Source organism: Ips typographus, linkage group LG3 (genome assembly GCF_016097725.1).
Source record: "Ips typographus isolate SLU linkage group LG3, UJ_Ityp_2.0, whole genome shotgun sequence".
Classification (NCBI taxonomy): domain Eukaryota; kingdom Metazoa; phylum Arthropoda; class Insecta; order Coleoptera; family Curculionidae; genus Ips; species Ips typographus.
Genome location: NC_138424.1, coordinates 2,217,318 through 2,239,488, shown reverse-complemented (window position 1 = coordinate 2,239,488; position 22,171 = coordinate 2,217,318). Strand labels below are relative to the sequence as shown.

At 32.9% G+C, this 22,171-nt stretch overlaps 1 protein-coding gene across 6 annotated transcripts in view; it reads left to right on the top strand.

The window, feature by feature from the left end:
* The window catches only part of LOC145726627 (puratrophin-1-like), a 164,001-nt gene that overhangs the window by 34,097 nt on the left and 107,733 nt on the right, over window positions 1–22,171 (top strand). For all 6 annotated transcript variants that reach the window (XM_081975806.1, XM_081975804.1, XM_081975801.1 and 3 more), the window contains one exon: window positions 88–273. In XM_081975806.1, coding sequence (XP_081831932.1) covers window positions 88–273 — 186 coding nt within the window. The remainder of the gene's footprint in view (window positions 1–87; window positions 274–22,171) is intronic.

Genomic DNA, 22,171 nt, shown 5'->3' with positions numbered 1-22,171 from the left:
ATCTACAGCATTAATGTTTTGGAGATATCAATGATTGATTAGATCAAAAACTGTTTTGTCTTCCTCTAATTCTTTTCTGTTTTTCAGGTAAAAAGCGAAGTAGAAGCCTTAATAGACAAATACTTTGGAAGTATTTACGAAAACTACTCGGAAACCAAAAAGTGCCTAGTGCGCCAAGCTAGGGACGTCTTGGTGTGTGAATACCGCGGTTGCCTTAACAAATTCGAAAACGAATTTTGCTGTCAAGCCTCCAAACTCCTCCAACACATTAAGGTAAGTGCATCGTTGATTTGGTTGGTAAGATAAGACTTTTACTCGCCGTGAAAAAAAATGTGTTTCACTTTTACTGCCTGAAAGTCTGAAAGTCCGTATAAAATTAAAAAATTAGGGTAGGGACATTTTAGTTGATTGCCTCTCGAAATGTATATTAGCAATTTGCGTTTAATCCTCATCGGCATCTCGTGCCCGAATAAAACAAGCGGACTATCTCCCATGAGATCCGAAATGCACGGACACGCAAAATTACAATCAATTACGTCTCAATCGGTTCGGCACGGTGGCCACTGATCGAAAAGAGGAAGTGAAACTTTCCATACAATTCACCATTTAAACTATTTTGATTACTACTGTTAACTCCATAAAAAAATATCCAAACTCGTCTAGTGTTAGGAATTTGAGGCATTTAATCAAAACAAAAAACGATTTCGCAGAAATGGAAATCAGGCCGTGTCCCACATTTCATTCATGATTTTAGCCCGCAGAGACGACCGTTTACGTTTTTAGTATACAGTTTTTTTTTTAATTTTACCTTATCGTGCATATTTGACAGGTGTTTATGGCCGATCGTATTTTCGTGTCTGGGAGGGCTCTCGACCAATTTCTCACTCTGTAATTTGCAATAATATTCAATGAATTCGTGTTCGACGAATGTTGAACGCTTTAACTCGGACCGATGAGCTTTTGCCACGAAATTGTTCTGACTTTATAAGGACATTATTTGTGTAGACACACAGTTTATAGGGTCAAAAGATATTTTGAAAACGTGTAAAGTTTTAGACGATAAAGTAGGTTACAGTTGAATACAGTCAATCTCTTTAATAATTTTATTCAGTTTTCATGTAGTAAATCAAATAAAGTACTTTTCCAGGCACAAATATATTTCTAGAGCTTACATGAAGGAATTTTTATGTTAGTTACACTGCTTTCTGCATTAAAAATTAGTAAATTTTGCAAAAGGTACTCTGTCCTCAATAGATAAGCCTTTTTTAGTAGTAACTCTGTACTACGCCAACAAATCAACCTCAATCAATAATAAAGTAATCTAGAGATTGACCAGAGAATTATAAACAAATATGAAAATTATTATTTTTTTTATTGAACTCAATGATAAGGATAGAAAAATCCTGGAAATCATTGTTAAAGATGGAAATAACTTCGTTAGTCATATGTGTCAGTTGTGACGTCATATGACAGCTGGTCACATGACCACTTAAACCGTAAAATTAAGTCAACTCTTCTTCTTCTGACACTTATAATGTTTTTTCCATCTTTCTTGCGATCATTGATTTCCAATGATTCTCTCTCTTTATCATTGAATTCTGTGAATAATTTTGAAATTTTTATATCTGCATAGCATAAACAGAAAAACCTCCTTAAGTTTGCCAATAAAATCAATAATCTTGACAAACCGTATCAATGTAAAACAAAATTTTCTTTTTCAAACTATGCTACATTAACCTACTTTTAGAATTAACATTTTCTGTTTATTTCAGTGGCGTGGTAATAAAAATGTAATTGAAGCTCTGTTTGAATAAAGAAAAATAATTAATTTAATAACTCGAAAACCGTTGGAACTTTGTATTGGAATATACCGGGTGGCCAACTAAAAGTGAGAGAATCGTGGACGCTTGAGCCAAAAAAATGTATAATTGAAAGTGTCAAAAAAAAACACATTTAAAATATTTTTGTCATTCCAGCGTTGCCACATTTACATGAAATCCTAATAACCATTTTTATGTTTAGTTAAGTGTCGGTTTTCGTGGTTTTTGTTAAATATCTCGAGATCTGTTTGAGTGGTAAATTTGAAATTTTTATTACGTGCGCACGTTGAAAACGATTTTTTTAGAATATTTGTAATTTTTTTAAATTGACTTTAATTGCACATATATTATTAAATTAAGCGTATAAATGCGGTGTGGACTGTCATTTGTTAAAAAATCAGTTTGTAAGGGTGCAACGCCCTGAAAACTGTCAAACATGCACTATTTTTAAGGTCACTTTCAAAATGGCGCCCCTTAGTGCAAAACAAACACCAGATTCGTCTGCTTCAGGTCGAAATTAGTTAAAAAGATTCCTTTTTCTGATCAAAATCCAATATGGCCGCTGTCAGTGGATTATCAAAATTCTTAATTGGGACTAAATTTTGATGCACTCTTTTCTTAAATCGTGAATAACTCGGTTATTTGAAACATTCTGTATATCGTAGATATCATTGAAAAATTTAAAGGTAAATATCTCGAAAACGACAAAACGTAGAAAAAAACTTTTTATAAGAAAAATTTTCATGTAGATGTGGCAACGCTTCTATCATCTATCTCATTCTATTCCTTCATCATAAAAATATTTTAGATGTATTTCTCTTGGCCCTTTTAGTTTTTTTTTGCCCCTACCCTCTATGTTGGATAGTTTTCCAAATACAGTCCATCTAAAATATTAAATTTTTTACAAGGTGTAAAATTAGTTGCCATTAATTTAACATTCATAAATATGGCAAAAGTAGGTGGGTGTGGAGTAAATTTGAAATTATGTTTCACACTTATTTCCAATTGTTAAAATGTACGTGATTGGTAGTTTCTTTAGGGTCTGTGACTCTCATAAGAAAACCTGTATTGACACAATCGTTCATAAAATCGGAAAGTGTGAATACCAAACTAAAATTCACTTTGGCAGATGTCAGACAATTTCTCAAACTCTCTTTAATAATTATTAATGTAAAAGAAAACGTGAAAGTTATTTTCTTGTTTAGTGGTGATTTTCTGTAATGTTTGGTAAACTTATCGTATAGGCTGGCCACCTATTTTAGTATGTATTTTAATTAGTTAAATCCTGCGTGGATGCACTCGATTAGTCAAATATTTAAAGTTGCTAATAGCTTTTAAACAACCAATTATTCTACTTTCCATTAACACTTTCATCGATACTCCTAATGTTGATAGATAATAATTAATAATTCTGAACCTAGTTACCACTCCCCCCTTTCCGCATGTCCCATATATTTTAACAGATACAAATTAGTTTTTTTTTCGTCGATTTATTTAAGAAATTGCCTGGTTAGCCTCCTGCTGAGCCGCTTGTCCATTAAAATAACTTTTAAACAATTTCCCCTAGAGGTGAGGAAGTTAATAGAGGCTGCAACGGAATCTAGTGCTGATAAAAGGGTTAAATAATGCAAAAACCTGGCCAATTTTTGGAAAATGTAAATTATAATTTTAGGGTGTCATTGCCAATGCCAGGAAAGGAAAAATTAAATTTAACCTGCACCAGACGGCGTTACACGTCTCAGACCTGTTATTAAAAATACATCTCAAAATTTATCGGTGGTAAAAGTTATGGTAATTTTACGTTCTCGGTATATTTTCATAGGGCCTTGTTGCCGCTACTACCATTAAGTGTTGCCACATGTAATCTTCGTAATTAAACAAGAGTTGACAGGGCACGAGTGGAACAAAGCTAGACCACCCATTTATACTAATTTCCGAGAATATCTTATCATCTAAACTGATCTCGGTAGCAAAAAGGGCAAATGGCCCTTTTTACACCATGAAATCTGGTTGACATAGGATTAATCAGATAAAAACGCTTTGTTCCACCTCTAAGAAGATTGTACCTTACCTTTGATGTGAACTTGACTAATTAAATGAACAATAATGTTCTAATAACCATGATAGGCATTAGTGAGCTAATACTTCCTATAAATAAACTCAATTTGCATGTGAAGGGTAAACAATGCACTAAGAAACCTTGACTTATATTATTCTAACATGTAAAATCGTGAGTTCAGACGTTGTTCAATATCGTTAAGTAAATGTTCGCACTTTTTTCGGATCACTATTGTCAGGACTACTCGTATAATAATGATTTTTAACGTTAAACCACACAGTGGGTGGTATAAGAACAATTCAATAGTTGGTGTTATTGCATAAGTGGATTTTGATTGATAAAATTGACAATGTTTAGAAAATTCAAGGAGTTATATCATGAGGGTCAAGCTATGTGTGTGTGACAAGTCCACATGTGCAACATTTACGAAACTTGTCATATAGTCACGTGTTAACTGTCAAACAAATTAAATTGACACTCACGTAAGACAGGGTTGCCAATTCGCTAAAGTTTTTAGACAGTTGATCACGTGATATCTGTTAAATTTGAAATAGCAATTCTGGCTATATGTTCGATTTTCGATACAAGTGATATTTGAGGACAAGTGAAGCTGAGTTGAAATTTGAATGTGACTGGTCAGGTGTAAAATCTCACAATCTAAACCACACTTAATAGTAAAGTGTCCACGAAAAGAAAATATAAGTAAAAAGGTTTTTTCAATTTATGAAAGTAAAAAAAAAACCTTACCTCACGTGACCGAAATATTGAATTACAAAAAGTAGGAAAAAAAGACCCCATCCTTTCAGTTCAAATTTTGACACCGTTTTTCTCTCTGGTTGCACCAAATTTGTTAATGTTTTCTCAATTTAATGAGGATTCCAAAAATGTGCTTAAAACAGTCATTTTCTTACTCCAAGTGGGTTTTACAGGCGATTTTGTCCCTGACTGTCCAAGAGGGTTTTACAACTGTGTTTTTGTCAGTTTAAATTTTGACACCGCTTTTTTTCCTGACTGTACCAAATTTTGTAATGTTTCTCAGGGTATTGGATAGGAAATTTAATAAGGATTCTAAAAATGTGCTTAAAACACTAATCTTCTGACTTCAAGTGGGTTTCACCAACGATTTTGTTTCTGATTGTCCTTTCAAACTGTGTTTCGGTCAGTTTAAATTTTAACACCACTTTTCTCACTGACTGTACAACATTTTGTAGTGTTTTTTCAGGTTATTGGATAGGAAATTTAATGAGGATTCCAAAAATGTGCTTAAAATAGCCATTTTCTTACTCCAAGTGGGTTTTACAGGCGATTTTGCCCCTGACTGTCCTTTCAAACTGTGTTTTTGTTAGTTCAAATTTTGACACCGCTTTTTTCCCTGACTTTACTAAATTTTGTAATGTTTCTCAGGTTATTGGATAGGAAATTTAATAAGAATTCCAAAAATATGCTTAAAACAGTAATTTTCTGACTTCAAGTGAGCTTCACCAACGATTTTGTTTCTGACTGACCTTTCAAACTGTGTTTCGGTTAGTTCAATTTTTAACACCGCTTTTCTCACTGACAGTACCACATTTTGTAGTGTTTTTTCAGGTTATTCGATAGGAAATTTAATGAGGATTCCAAAAATGTGCTTATAACAGTAATTTTCTTACTCCAAGTGGGTTTTACAGGCGATTTTGTCCTTGACTATCCTTTTAGAAAAAAAAGACCCCTAATACCCCCCCATCCTTTCAATTTTTTTGAAAAATTAAAAATTTTAAAGTGCCTTTTTTGTGCTTATTTCACTTAATTTAAGGTCTTTTGGTATAAATATACCCTTTGCTGTGCACTGGAACCCTCCTGGAACAAAAGTAAAAATTGCCAAAATTGCACTTTTTGCAAAAATGGCATTTTTTCAATTTTTGAATGATTGTAACTTTTTTATTTGAACTCTTATAGATTTTACTAAAACGCCATTGGAAAGAGGATAAAAAATACTACAAAATGAGCCAAAACTGGCCTTTCTAACTCTTCATGTTACCGAGATATTGAATTACAAAAAGTAGAAAAAAAAACTCCCCATCCTTTCAACTTTTTTGAAAAATTAAAAATTTTAAAGTGCTTTTGTTGTGCTTATTTCACCTAATTTAAGGTCTTTTGGTATAAATATACCCTTTGCTGTATACTGCAACCCTCCTGGAGCAAAAGCAAAAATTGCCAAATTACACTTTTTGTAAAAATGGCATTTTTTCAATTTTTGAATGATTGTAACTTTTTTATTTGAACTCTTATAGATTTCGGTAAAACGCCATTAGAAAGAGGATAATAAATACTACAAAATGAGCCTAAACAGTCGCTTCTCAATCTTTGTTTGTCGTACGTTTTAGACTTTTACTTACTTTTTAGGAGTAACAGCATTTCAGTTAGGTTGAATGGTCAAAGTTTAAATTTCAACTGAAACCATAAGTAGTAGCAAATAATTTCAATTCACCTTTTTATAGCATTTTAATTGTTTATTTGTCAACTTTAGTTAAAAATTTCTGATAAACATCAGGCTGCCAATCTAAAGCATTTTATTTTAAGCCATTTTGTGACATGTACAGATTTATTCATTTGACTTTCAGCTTTAAAAAATAATAATCAAATAACTTTAACGAAAACAATTTAACTCTCTCTATCACTTAAAATTATATTTGCATAGCGGTGTTGTAATGTATAATTCATAACATAGAGAGTACAGTGAAAAATTATTTCCACTGACTTAAGGTGTTATTGTGGCGGCGTGCATTGTGGCCCGGCCATTATTAATAGAAAATATTTATTATAAGAAACGCTTAAAGAACTTTAAAGGCGACGTGAAGTATTAGTTTTGACAGGTTATTGATGGCAGCTTTTATAAATGTAATTATTTTAATGCAACGCCGACCTACAGCGTCGCTTACATAGTTTAAAATACAGTCGTGAATAATAAGCTGTAGTGAAATTATTTTTTGTCACGGGCGTGAAATTTTGTGGGAAAAACTAACGCCCCGTTTAAATACGTATTAGTGGGTCTTGGGGCCAATGCTCGACCTACATTTCACTTTAAAAAAAATTGCTTTGTGTTATGATATGGGTGCAGTCAAGTTAGGAATGTTTATTTGTTTATTTGTCACCTTTGATGCTTGTTTACTTAACAAGTGCGGAAAGTATTTAATTTTCTCACCCATAGATGCCCAATTGTTAGGACTTATATTATATTATCCAGAAAAACATAATTTTATTAACACCAATAATACATTATCAAAACGTTTTCAGTTTGAAAACAAAACATAAGCGTCTCTTATTGGTTAATTTAACCAGAATTGGCAGCAATTGGATTAAAACAGTTCATTGATTTAAAACAGTTAAGCATTAACGAAACAATGGAGTTATGCATCCGAAACTACTAAATCAGGGTTATTAGATTATTGGTTTTAATTTTCTAGCCTATACTGCGCGTTAAGTAGGTTTTCCTGTTTATGTGGAACAAACCTGAAGTTTAATAGTTTTCCTAGTTACGACAAACTAGTGTCAACATAGCCTAAAACGAACAATACCCTCGTATAAAGTACAAACTTTTGGTAGCGCAATGTTTACTTATACATTGTGTGTAGTAAGTTGAGTTAGAACCACTGGTTGTTTCCTAGACTAGTTGAAATTGCTGGACTTTTAGTGTTAATTAAATTTCTTGTCATAAAATCGGGCAATAATAAGGTTTCGACACATTTTTTCGTTATTCAGTAAGTTGCTCCTGCAGGTATCCACGCTCTGATAAATAATTATTTAATTTATTACCCAGCTCGGTTACAAATCACATTAATTACTAATTAACCGACATTGAACGGGTACCATTGCAGAACCAATACGATAAGCAGTTATTATGATTTCCCATATTTGGCACTTTGCGGGCAGATTATTTTACCACTAACTTAAATATTGTCATTGAATAACAAATTGAAATATATTATTTGGTTAATTATGATAATTTTGTATTCGAAACGTGGGCGTGTAAAACACGTTGTGACATCAGATGAGATTTCAAAAAATTATCGGTCGGCATCCAGAGGCTTATTAAAAAGTTTGAATGAATTTAAACGATGAATCTTTGAAACAGCTTCGGGCCCTAAAACTTATAAGCGTTAAATATTAATGAGGATCAAGGAGAGTCAAAGTTCCGTTCAAGTTTTAAGTGCATACCATCGTCTGATGTTTAATAACATCTGATAACCTAATACCGGTATCTGTGGTTTAAAGTCCAAACAGGGATGTTTGACAATGTTATATTTGAGACCAAAATATTATAAAAAAATTTAATCAGATTACAGTAACTTCCTTCTCAACTTGTGTTAATGGAAGGGATTTTCAGAAGAACCCCATTTAACCGAATTTGAACCACAAATCTTACTTTAATCTTTTCTGTAAGTGATAGGTTTAATGTTAAATTGTGGTAATTTTTTCTCTTAAAACTGGCTCAAAAGTAGTTAAGTTCTTAAATCGGTTTGTAAAGCTTTTAACTATAATAGAGTATCAAAATCGTTTAAACTTCTGCTAAAAAGACCCTCTAACTAGGTTTGTAGTGAGGTCCACAATGTACAGTAGTAAAAAATTGATTCTTAACATTTTAAGACCAATTTCGGTCTGACTTGTCTATGTACATACTCGTCTTGACAGTTCAATGGTCAGCATACATGCTAGAAACCTCTCTGTCACTCTAACAGTGATAGAAAGAGACGGAATATGACTCAGGTCAGTTAAGCCATACTCTGTTTCACCTAATTTAAGGTTCTTTGGTATAAATATGCCCCTTGCTGTGCATTGGAACCCTCTTGGAGCAAAATAAAAAATTGCCAAAATTGCACTTTACCAAAACTGATATTTTTCAATTTTGAATGGTTGTAACTTTTTTATTTGAATTCTTATAGATTTCTGTAAAACGCCATTAGAAACAGGATAAAAAAAACTGCAAAATGAGCCAAAACTGGCCTCTCTAGCTCTCTATGTTACCAAGATATTGAATTTCAAAAAGTAGTAATTAGACCCCTAATTACTACTAGAATTTGTTGCTAGCTCCCATTCTTTCAATTTTATGGAAAAATGAAAAATTTTAAAGTGCTTTTTTTGTACTTATTTCACCTAATTTAAGGTCCTTTGGTATAAATATGCCCCTTGCTGTGCATTGGAACCCTCTTGGAGCAAAATAAAAAATTACCAAAATTGCACTTTTTACCAAAACACTCCAAAAACCCTGCTTAGCCCATGTATGATAATGAATCTACACGTACAGCCACCACCAATCATTTTGAAGGTTAAGTTTAGAAAGTGAATGTTCAGTAGCATGCACTACCAAGAAAATCACAGTCTAAACTTAAACCTCACATATTAAGTAAATTTCCATATTGATTTTTAAACCATATCAGGATGATTTTAAATATGTGTAGCGAGATTAACTTGATATTCAAAAATATTTTGACAGTCTTCAATTAATGTTTTTTTTTCTAACAGTCCGTAGTGCCTTTAATTGAACTTCAATCAATTTCACTGAAACGTCATCAGAAAGGGCATGAAAAATACTGATAAATAAACCAAAACCCGCCTCTTTAACTTTTCCCATTTCCGAGATACTTCAAAAAGTATATAGAAAAAACTAAGCTTCGAAACTCATCAATTATCACTAATCTGGGTGAATCAAAAAAACTAATCCCTAAAACATTAACGTCAAAACATCTTAAATTTACGTCTTTTTGGTGTCCGCCCCTGACTCCGCTCTATTGTCTGGGGGTGTCCTGCGGTGTTGCCAAATCCACTTTCCTCTAAAAATAACCATAAACCCCGAATTTTATGATCAAAGGAGATTGGATACCGGGATCAAAGCAGGTAGAGCTCCAATACTTTTTAACAGGAAGTGTGACGCCACTGTTACGTAAGGTAATAACAATTATTAAAACTTAATGTTGTTTGCTGATATTTTTTCGTCAGGTTGCATGCAGTAAAAGGCCCACTAGGATGGATTTCTTTATATATTTATTCAGTGGCGTAATACGCGTGTTAATTAAAATGTATTATGATTAATTTTCTACATAAACATTACTTTACTGTTACGTTGGACTATTATGCTAACCGTTCTTTTGTGCACTGGGGACATCAATAAATTGTACGAATACACGGAAGGGGTCTTGGGGTCTAGAAGCCATTATTCCCTTCAATTTCACAAACAAAAGTTATCTGTAGGGGCTAAATTGCATTTTCGTCCCTTTTAGGTGAACGGATGCTCTATTGTATCTATCTAGCACGAATATGGTCAACACATATGGGGAATCTCTTTTATAATTAAAGGGAGAAGCAGCAAAATGTCTTTCATATTGGACGAAATAATCTTAAGCAGTTTCAATGTACTTATACCGTGAAAATAAATAAAAAAGCTTCTTCCATTTGAAATAAGCTTAAACAGAATAGGTACTGTCTGTTTCAGGTGAGGTGGCAGTGACGACATTAACGGTGACGTCATATTGAAACTTACTCTTGTTCATCTAATGTTTTTCTTTTCTGTTTGAAAAAAAAATTGAATTTATTTAGTTTTTCTTCAGATATTTTTATAAAACTTTGTAGAGGTGTCAACTATTAATAATACACGTTTTTAAAAAATGTAATTTTAACCTTAAAAACGGTCACGTGACCTTCAGGCAATTTCCTATTCAAAACGTCACGTAAGTCACGTAACCATAACAATTCAATTGTGACTTTAAAAATGGAGACGTGATCTTTGAAATGTATATTCGATGCTTAAAAATAATCACGTTACATCACATTTAAATTTTAAAAAATGGCCACGTGATTTTGAGGATTGAAAACAGTCACTTAGAATAGCAGTTTAAACATAAAAACGAAAATCTTTTAAATACCATTTTGGCATAACAAAAATTCTGTTGGAATGTAATTTTAACCTTAAAAAAGAATCACGTGACCTTGATGCTTTCAACATTAGAAACACTCATGTGACCTTATTAGGAAAGTCATTTTAACCTTAAAAACGATCACGTAAGATTTAAAAGTGGATTTGAGGATTGAAGATGGCCATTTGACTTTATGAATGTTATTTTAATTTCAGACAGAGTCACGTGATCTTTGTGATTTGAATTTGATGATTGAAAGCACGTCCTGTTTCATGCAAGATATTTTTTTTTCTTAAAAATGACCAGGTTGTTTTTTTTAATTAAATTTGACGATTGGTAACAGTCACGTAACTCTATGAATTAATTATAACCAGTTTTTTACGAGAGCATTTGACAACCAGGCACCAATCTGTTTTTAAGATACTGTTGGCACTTAGGTACTGTAATGCTTAGACGTTTTCGGTTACTGAAAATAACAGAATTACATTTAGTACAATTACACAAAATTCAAATTACAACTGGAAAAAAATTCGAGAAATTTGTCAACAAACGTGGAAAACAATTAATTTACAATACAAACATTCACGAATTTAGAGATCTGTAAATAGCATACAATGACGTCAAATTTCCATTTAGTTTAGTTCACAAGTAATAGAAAAGGAACGACAATGGGCCTATCCCATTTAAAAGGTTTAAAGTGTTTATTTCACTTAATTTAAGGTTCTTTTGTATAATTATGTCCTTTGCTGTGCATTGGAACCCTTATGGAGCAAAATGAAAATTTGCTAAAATTGCACTTTTGACCAAAAATGTCATTTCTCCAATTTTTGAAAGGTTGTAACTTTTTTATTTGACCTCCTATCAATTTTGCTAAATCGCCATTAGAAAATGGATAAAAAATTCTACAAAATGAGCCAAAACTCGCCTCTCTACCTCTTCATGTTACCGAGATATTGAGATCTCAAAATGTAGTTAAAAACGACTCCTAATACCCCCCCATTCTTTCACAAAAATGAATAACATTTGATATAAATATACCCTTTGCTGTGCATTGAAACCCTTTTAAAGCAAAAAAAAAATTTGACAAAAAATGTCATTTTTTCAATTTTCAGGTTCAAAGTTGTTATTTCACCAAAATTAAGTCAAGCAGCTTTCAGCTTGGTACTTTTTGGACCATTCACAAACTACAGCTGTAATTTTAGCAACTACTGCACATGTAAAGTTACCATTAGTCTAAAATAAACCAAATTTATGACGGTGGGAATTTTAAAAACATTCCTAACCCTCCCTTTAAGCACAACCGAATAACTTTTAAAAGACAGCTAGACGTAAGCACCGAGTCCATTAAATTGAACTTTTCCGGTTGACGAGAGCTTTTAAAGGTTCAAAAATGCATGTGTTACAAGGCTGCAACACCAGAAGATGACTTAACTAGTTAGTAAGTTACCGTCACTGATTAATTCATTCCCCGAGCAAATTAATGCGTAATATTAAACATATTCCATCACTTAGAAGGTATTTTTAGCGATGGTAATAAAGATCTCAAAGGCTGAGAGGCAAATTTAGTCCCTCACTTCATAACTCATATCAGCAGGTAAACGGAGAGATAAATGTCCTTCGGTGTGGAGAATCCAGTCATATATGAAAGATAAATGGCGAATCTGGACAGTATCTGGGCATGCAAGATTCATGGGTCATGAAAATGCGACATGTGACATTGTTCGCGGAACGAATTTGCAAATTATAGTGACGCGGTTCATGGTAAGCCACGTTAAGGTCGGTTTTGCGCAAAAGTACCAGAAAAAAGAAATTTACGACGTGGTAATTACGAGGCGGGATTATAACTCTCATTAAGAGACAGCACCCTAATTTTAACCAGGTCAATCTGATCCAGTTTAGCCAATAATTGACGATCGATTAAAGCGAGCTTAAGTAGCTTTTTTTCGAGCGCAAGAATTCCGAAAGCTTTGCGACTGCTAGTTGTTACCTGCCCTATGAATCTACTGTCCGATAATTTGCAGGATATCATATAATTGTCATGACTAGTTAAATCTTCAGGCGGTACCGCTGATAAATGGACGTGGGAAACGTCATGATCTCTCATATACCGTATAGAAAAAAAATGAATTTCTGCTCGATTCTTGTACAGGACGATCGTTTAAGGAACATATGTACGTACTATAAGATGGAAAGAGGTCACGTATGAGAAAATCTACTTTGTTGAGTAGTTTTAATAATGCCTGCCATTTCACAACAAGGCGTTCCATTCAGCTCGGTTGCACTGCACTAAATATTTGAACTATTTTTCCGATAAGTGGTTCCAATTAACGGCGTTCCTCGAACAATCGCTTACTATGCCGGCAATTTTATTGAATTAGTGGCAACAATTAAATTAACGCCAATAACTGCGACAGGGTTAAATGGGAGGCCATGTTAATCGAATTAACCATATAGCAAAGCTCAAAAAGTACAACAACCAACAAATAGTTGTATTACAAAAAATGTTATTTTTAAGACTGGTTTCTCAAATTTGTGACACAAGTTGGTGTTTGAATTTTTAGGAGTGTTGCATGTACAAACATAATTTTAATCTAAGTTTAAGGTTAAACCCAGGATTGTTAATAATATGCTTTACAATGTGCTGTTAAATCTTGTTTTCAATATTAGTATTTTTATAAAAGGCTTAAGTAAAATGAGCCTGGCACGATTCCCTGTGACGTAATGAGAGACTCTTCAAGTCCGTAATTGCATTGTTGCCAAAACACTTGTCTAATAATGTCTTATATCAACTAATTTTTATTAATTTGGATTGTTCTGTTGGAATACGAACGATTGCAGTCCTAAAAAGTAAGAAGCTGCAGAAATATGTCTTTAGTGTGCCTCGATTTAATTCAAATCCGTTAAACACTGAAACTACAAAACAAACATTCTGTATTTTAAAGTGAATTTGGCCACCTGTACCGACATTGGCAAGTTTAGTGCTAAACTAATGTATCTGTATCCTGTTTTGTCTAATGTCATTGAAATAGTATGGCAATACAAGAGTTTTGTACTAATCAAAAACGCTATATGATTCAGTTAATGACAGTTGACACTATGAAACTTTGACATTTGGTAAAAATTATAGAATTATACAGATAAGACATACGTGCATACATATCTTGTATCGCTCAGTTCGCTATAAACATAACAGAGACGGGGCAAATGGCCTTTTCTACATCATATAGGACTTTTTCGTATATGGTGTACCAAATAAGGGTAATTATTGGATCGGAAATTTAATGAGGATTCCAAAAATGTACTTAAAACTGTAATTTTCTCACTCCAAGTGGGTTTTACCCTAACGGTTTAAACCGTGTTCAAATTTCAACTTTGATTTCAATACTTGTTGCATCAAACTAGTTTTTTCTTAAATAACTGAAAATATATCACGTGACATTTCATGCAATTGACAGACTGTCATTTTGCAAAAAAAAAAACATAAAATCGTTCAATGACAGCGCTGTCAAGACTGTAATAAAAGATTCGTAAAATCCAATGAGTAAAAAGAACAAGTATCAGGAGGTAACAATAATACAAATTATAACCCGTTTGTGCATTAAGCGAGGGAGACGGAAGTCCACCATCTTTGATTGCGCATTCGCCTACTGCGCAGTTGAATTGACGCAAAGTCATTGAAAGTTTGGAGTTTCAAACCCGCAAAAATTTGTTGTTTGTATTTGTTGTAGTATAGTGTTAGTTTGTTTTGTTTGTTTGTGGTTCTTTAACAGTTGAGTTTTGCAAATTTAAATTAAGTTGTACAGTGGACAAGATTAAATTTAGATCTGATAGTGCGAACCGGAAGTTGACGGCCGCCATATTACTCCCCCCCCTCTCCCTTGTTTCTGTCACCCACTTTGTTTGCTATTGCTCCTTCCTGCTATGTTTACATTTTTTTTATTCATTGGTAAAATCCAACCAAAATTACGTGACGTTTCAATTGACAGCTGTCAAAAAACTAATCAAATTTAAAATGGCGTCACTGTCATTTTGCAGAAACGAAATGAAACGTCAAATTCAAAAAATGACAGCGCTGTCAAAACTGCAATAAATTCAAAAATGGCGTTGTCTCCTCTTCTAACTACCACAAACAAAATAACATAAACCATCACTCTTGATGATCTCTGGATTTCCTTAATTCACTGGGATAAAACAAAATGGTCGTTTTACTCAAAAAACCAGCAGACAATCGAGCATTATCTCGTTTTCGCCGAAAAGTTCTTGGGGCCGACGGCCAAAAACTAGACATTCCCCCCCTTTGGGTAAACACCCCCGCTGCACCCAAAATAACAAAAAAAGAACCTTAGTGCATCACCATATGATCCGAAGGTTGGAAAAGGACAAGGCTAACGTGTATCCTTGTTTAAGACTCGCGCTTCCATCCGAGTGCATTCACAGCAACCCAGCCAGTCTCTTGGTGTTTTGTTATTGCCCGTGCGTCTGCGATCGAGTTGCCACGGCTACGACGACGATTGTCATTTTTTTTTCGTTACGTTAGCCGCGATCGTTTTTTGTTTTTTTTTCTTTACGTCGCGGGAGACGGTGGTTTAATAAGGGTGGTTGGCCAAAATATACTAAAATAATTACAAACTGTGTTGTATTTTTGTGTAGTTTTTTTTGACTATTAAATACTGTTTATAAGACATTAAAAGTGTCTTAAAGGTGATTTTTGTACAGTGTAGTTACGTGGATTATTACGTTTTTTTTTTTAAGGTAAGTTTATTAGGACAAAATACTTGACTGGACTGGAAGTAAACTACAAAATTATTAAAATTCAAAAAATACATTTTTTGTTAAATCAAGCCTAAATAAGGTTTTACAAAAACATTTCACATTTATCATCTTTACAAAAGTAAAATAAAAAAGTTAAAAGTAAAAATTAAAAAAGGCATTTTTGTTAATAAAATGCTAATCATACACTCCAAGATTATAATAATAATAAAAATATCTACTGCACTTCAGAGGGTCCTATAAGAAAAATGTGGCAAAATAAAAATTATATCAAAAATATTAGATTGAGAACTACAGGTTGTAGAACAATGATAATACTTGTATTTTTTGGTTTTTGCTTAGCTAATTTACCAACAGTTGCACCACCAGAGCACCAGAGTATTAATAAGTGCATTAGTGCATTAAGTATATTATAAAAAAAATCTAAATATTTATTAACCCACTAAATGGACTACACTTAAAATAAAAAAAAATTCTGCATAAACTGGTTGGTAAATTTGGTAAATTTTTCAATAATAATTAATAAATTATGTTTTTTTAAACTAAATCTAACAAAGCCTTGCAAAATAAAGCAATCGTTTTAGACATCCTGTATTATAAATAATAGGAATAATACAGGGTGTCCAAGATTTCTCTAATAGTAATATCCATATGATGGCAAATATCCACTAATTAGTAACTATTTTATGAATTAAATAGAAAATCAAAAACAAATAAAACTGTAATAATAAAACTTGATATATTCAACATGATTCCTTTCAGGTTAATAAGATGCAAGTGCTCTAGACCAGGATGGTCTAGAGCACTGGTTGTTTTATTTTTAGGGACAATTTTACGAAATCTGGTCTTTACTAAACTCTGTTAATTTGAATTAACCCTGAACTATCATTTTACAAAACAAAAATTTTGAATTTGAATAACTTGAATTAAATTAAACAAAACAAATAATACATTTTTTTAGTTTTAGTTTATATTTAAAATTATATCACAGTTGAATACACAGACAGCCAAAACCCTGCAAAGTATATCAAAAATTTTCAAAATTAATGCTAAATCTCAGAAAGCTTGTGATTGGACCGAGGGGTAAACCGCTGAGTAAAATGTTGTACACTATTTCCTAATATGTCAGTAATGCCCACTAATTTCTGGTAATGCCCAGTAATTCCTAATAATTAACCTAACCTAACCTAGCCTAACAATACCCACTAACTTCCTGAATTATCAGGACTAAAAAAAAAACTTTTTTAATTAAAAAAAGTAAAAATACGAAAATATGCGTGCAACAAATTAACCGGAATGAGATACCCTGTATATTTTTAATTTTTGTATTATACGTCAAATTTTGGACATATTTCGTGTATTAATGTCATATACCTGTCTGTATCTGTTTCTGAGATATTTACCATTTTATGTGAAATTTGATATTTTCGGTCAGGAAAAGTTTTTTTCTGGATTTTTGTGCTTTGTCATGCTAGACAAGGTTTGTTCTAGGAATGAGTGCAGAAAAACGTCAAAATATATAATACAGTGTGGTCAAAAAATCAGTTCTAAAAAAGGAGAGAAAGTCTAGATTTTCAAACGGAACACATTCTTATAATTCTGTCTGATTCTCTGTTCAAAATTAAAAAAATTTGTATTAGGTCACTTATTTAAAAGAATCACTTTTTAAATTGATACATTGAACCACCTTGTAACTGTCAAAATAACCGAATTAATGAAGGTTAAAGTAGGAGTTGTCAAAATTAGTCAAAACTGTCTTTATTGTCACACACAACACTTTGTATAGACTTTTATATGTCAATGGACAGAAAATAAAATGGGTTTTCAGAAAAATATGGCCGCCTGTGTTAGGTTGCTTCGTTTGGCCGCCAGAGGGCTCCCAAGCTAATGACTGTTACCGCTCTAATATCTTTAAAGGATTTTTTTTAATCGGGCAGATACGGCGCTGATATTTGGCACAAACCTTGCAAAATCTAGACTAGTAGCAAAACTTTAGAAATACAATCATTAAGGTCGATTTTTGCATGTACTAACTGACCAACATAACGCAAAACCCATTAGGATAGTGGCGGTGTTTTAGGCAAATTTGACCCTTTCCAAGCATTACGTCGTGGTACATCTAGTAAGTCACGTGACCGTGTTTTCCTAATTTTCTATAGTCGAATTAGCCTTTAACCACTCAAAAAACCAATCAGTTGTTTTCCAAGAGATTTCATTAAAATTACCAAACTTTATTTATGTTTATATTTCAATGGTAGATGTCTAGAAAAAATATTGTATGATATTTTTTTCAATTTTATTAATAATATAATTTAATGCCCAGTAATGCCTACTTATTCATAGTAATGTTGCCAATTCCTAAGTAATGCCCACTAATTTCTACAGTTTTTTTTCAAACACATCTTGGACCTGGTATGATAACGAAACCTAAATCCAAGCAGTTACATTATTCTTTTAAAGATTAAAATTTAAAAAAACATTCTTTTATTCAAAATATCTGGATGGAATGGATGGAATACTGCGGCTTTTCATTGCGTCTCAAATTTTCTGCGGTTTTAAACTTTACGACCGTTTAACCAGACACAAAGCAGACTTTATAAAATCGATAAACCGAATTCCTGCTGCACTTTGCCGTGCAGAAAGAAGCGCGGCGTTCTAAAAACCATATCGGATTTTGGTCAAGATGTTCGATTACATAACGAACATTTCAGTGAAATCACATGTTAAACGGTCGCTTGCAAAATGTTTTTCTTTTCAACGAAATATTCGCGTTTTGAAGGTAAACCGCCTCAGAAGCGGGTGGATTTTTGCATAAAAATAGGCGCAAATCTAGTTTCATATCTTTTGTTGGAAAAAATAATGCGAAAACGAGGAAGTATGAAAAAAACCGGCATACAATCGCAATACCGACCACACTGATCGCAATCTGACTGCAAAATTATGAATTATTCACAAGACTTTTGCTTTTTAAAGCCGCTCTGTCAAGGTTAAAGGTAAGCAAACTGACTGTTATATAAATAAGAAGTAATTTTATTCGTTTCGAATGGCAAAAGATTCGCCCACTTGGTTTTTAAATGTCACTTGCAGGGTAATTATGATTGGAATTGAAAGCTGCATGCGTAGCACAATGAACAAACAAATAAGATGATTGAATTGAAATACGTCATCACATTTATGGAAAAATATCAGATGTAAATCTAATAATTACCAAAACGTTGGCAGAAGTGAATTTCTTTTATTGAATTATCTGGGATAAGTTTGTCAAAGAAAAGAAACTTGCTAGAAAGACAATGAAACTGCAGATTCTGTGAGAGTAAAGAGGTATTGAAGATATTGGAGAAGGAGAACGAAACATCCAGGGTTTTAATTCTTGAAAGCAGGAAAAAGGACTTTCAAGAAAAGTTTTGATAGATTGTGAAAGAAGAAGCTGACAATGGCAGGTTTCTGTTCACATTCTGCATTCTTATCTCTTAGTAACTCCTTTCCTTCATTTTTAGGATACACACCCTGATAGTTACAAAAACAATGAAAATATTTAGAAAACTGGAGAATAGATGTTTTCTCTCAGAACTAATTTGCTAAAATTGCTAGAAAGACAAGGAAACTGCAATTTCTCTGAGAATAAGAATTTATTGAAGATATTGGAGAAGGAGAAGAGCATGGAGTAGGACTTTAAAGAAAAGTTTGGATCGAATGTGACAGAAGAAGCCGACAATGGCAATTTCTGTCACATTCTGCATTTGTATCTCTTAGTAACTCTTTTCCTTCATTTCCAGAATACGCACCCTGATGGTTACAAAATCAAGGAAAAGATTAAAAAAATTGTAGCATTAAGCAAAAGGACATTCACTCACCAGTTTTCTCTCTGGACATTATTGCTAAACTTGCTAGAAAAACAAGGAAACTTCAGATTCTCTCTTCTTTCTTCACCAAGGTGATTTTGAACCCTGATAGTTACAAAAACAATGAAATGAATCACAGCAGAGTAGGTAGTTTGTGATTGGACAAAAAAGCAGCTTTTAGCTTGCTGCTATTTTTTGACCAATTAGAAACTACTGCACACGTGGACTTTCCATTAAAATTATCTAGGTTTTTATAGAAACAATTAATTTCCTATTGTCAATCACTAGGTTCACACGATGACATAGTTTAAACTTGCCATCAATCCAAAAAATCATATCCTACTTGTTTCGTAAATAACTTTTATAACATTAAGACTATTTACGATATCTTAGGAAAGCAGTTTAGAAACTTCTTCTTCTTTCTTTCCAATATGGGTGTCCATATAGGTAAGCTAATGCCTGTTTTGTCCTATTATGCCTCTTTGGACGTTGATGTCCAGCACTTTTTCCAGCGTTTTGGAGGTCTGCCTTGGGTTCATTTTCCAACAGGATTGTTTGTTTTTGCAAATTTTACAAGTCTGTTGTCTTCCATCTTCTCTTACCCACCTTCCTATGTCTTGGATCTCGCTCCGTTATTTAAGGTCTTCTTATTATTTTCATTTCAATCGTTCGCATCATTTGTAATGTTTTTGATGTGTCGCCTGCATACGTGATGACAGGTCTGATTGTCCATTTATATATTCTTATTTTACTGCTTATGTTGAGGTATTTGTGGCCCTCATAGTTTGTTTTCTGACTGAATTTAGAAACAATTTCATAAAATTCTGAAAATGTAAGGTTTTTAACTAGACTTACACTTTCATTTAAACAGGAACAACATTGCACATAACGTCTTATTATAATTTATAATAATAGCCTTTCCGTACACTTTTTACGATTTTAATTATTACACTTGACCCTAAACAAACGAAAGTATTTTTTCCTAATTAAATTACTACCGTACTTTAATGGTTTTTACTTTCTTTCGGTCCTTTTCGGACCCAGTTTTTTCCATCTCGGTTCCATATAATACCATCCCAATTAAGTTTCTGCGCTCTCGTAAGTCTCGTATAATGACACGCTTTTACCGTACATTTTCGTTAATGGAAAGTCGAATTAAAAGTGAAACAAATATTGTTATTTTAGAGGAGTTTCGATGCCAAAAAATTGGGCTAATTGACGATAATCGCCAGTTCCTGATTGTAGGTTTACAGGAAAAGCATAATTTTTGTGGCTAAATGCATTTGGGCAGGTACTTTCAGACCAGAACACCATAATGAAATAAAAATTTTCTTTAGCAACAAACCAGTTCGTTGCAGCTTCTTTGTTGCATTCAAATTCTCGGAAGCATTATCATAATATGCCAGGTCAAAACAACAATCCTTCTATAAGATAAGACGACAATTAACGCTAGTGTAATCTCTTGTTTCGACTAGGTGAACCATTAAATTACCCTAGTAACATTATTGTTGACTTAGTTTATCAGTGTTATGCAATAAAGAAGAATTATGTAGAGCTTGAGAAAATTCAGGCTAAATTCACACTTTTAAAAAGTATTTAAATTAGGAAAGCCATAAACATAACCACTTCCTAATTTGCTTATGAACGTTGTTTGTTTTTCAGCAGGTTAATTATTTGTTCAATTAGAAGGCATTTAACAGCTATAAGTTATTTTGTGTGTATTGTGATTGGTTAAAAAAGTAGCAAGCCGAAAGGTGCTTTTTTGACCAATCACAAGGTTTAAGTTGTCATTCACAGTTTAGACTTAAACATGCAAAATGCCTGGTGGTGCAGGGGGGTGTTAGTAAAAAAAGTTTTTTTATAGAAGGGGAAAGTTTTTTAAGAAAAAAAGTTCATAATTGAAATATGAATTTAAAAAAGTTTGTTTTTCAATCCTACAGTTTTTGAGATATTGAGCTTACATTTGGAATACTCCTTAGAGTTAGGTATATTAACGGATGTTATTTTTATTTATCGAGTGTTTTTTCTGACACTCTGTATCTCCGAGATGATGCGTTTGTGGACCTATAGTATATACAGGGTGTTAGCCACCCAAACTGTTCATTAAAAGTTTATCAGGATCAAATATTTCTAGAAATTTGTGATGATGGCCTAAAGGGCCGAAACCGGTTCAGAAAGGATCTAATAAACAATAGCACGTAGTATACGCTTTTCACTGAACTAACCTGTGTTCTTCACAGTTCAACAGTTCACAGTTAATTTAAACTTCCGGTTTAACCGGAAGTAGCTTTACCGCTAACAACTTGCTTATTTTAAATGGAACACCCTGTATATTATTGTATTTTTTGAATAGTACTATCGATTTCAAATATTTTTGATGTATTATAACCTATAGCTATCTGCAACCGTTTTCGAAATGTTGACGTTTAAAAAATGACATTTTTTTTTAATCTGAAAAGAGCAAAACGGCTTGTCCTGTAAGATGTCCTTATCTTGTTGAGATCTATTGCGTGGTCTTAGAAAATTTGACGGGTGTCAATTTTTTTGTTGTCAAAATTAAAAATATTACCAAATTGATCTCAAAAAGTTAGGAAATAGAACATGCAATCCGTTTTGCTCTATCTCATTCTGGTTAGGAGTTATGGCACTTAAAAACCTAAAAGTGTCATTTTTCAAACGTCAATATCTCGAAAACTGTTGTAGATAGATATAGGTTATGATACATGAAAAATATTTGAAATCGATACGACTATTGAAAAATACAATAATATACAGAGTGTTCCAATTAAAATA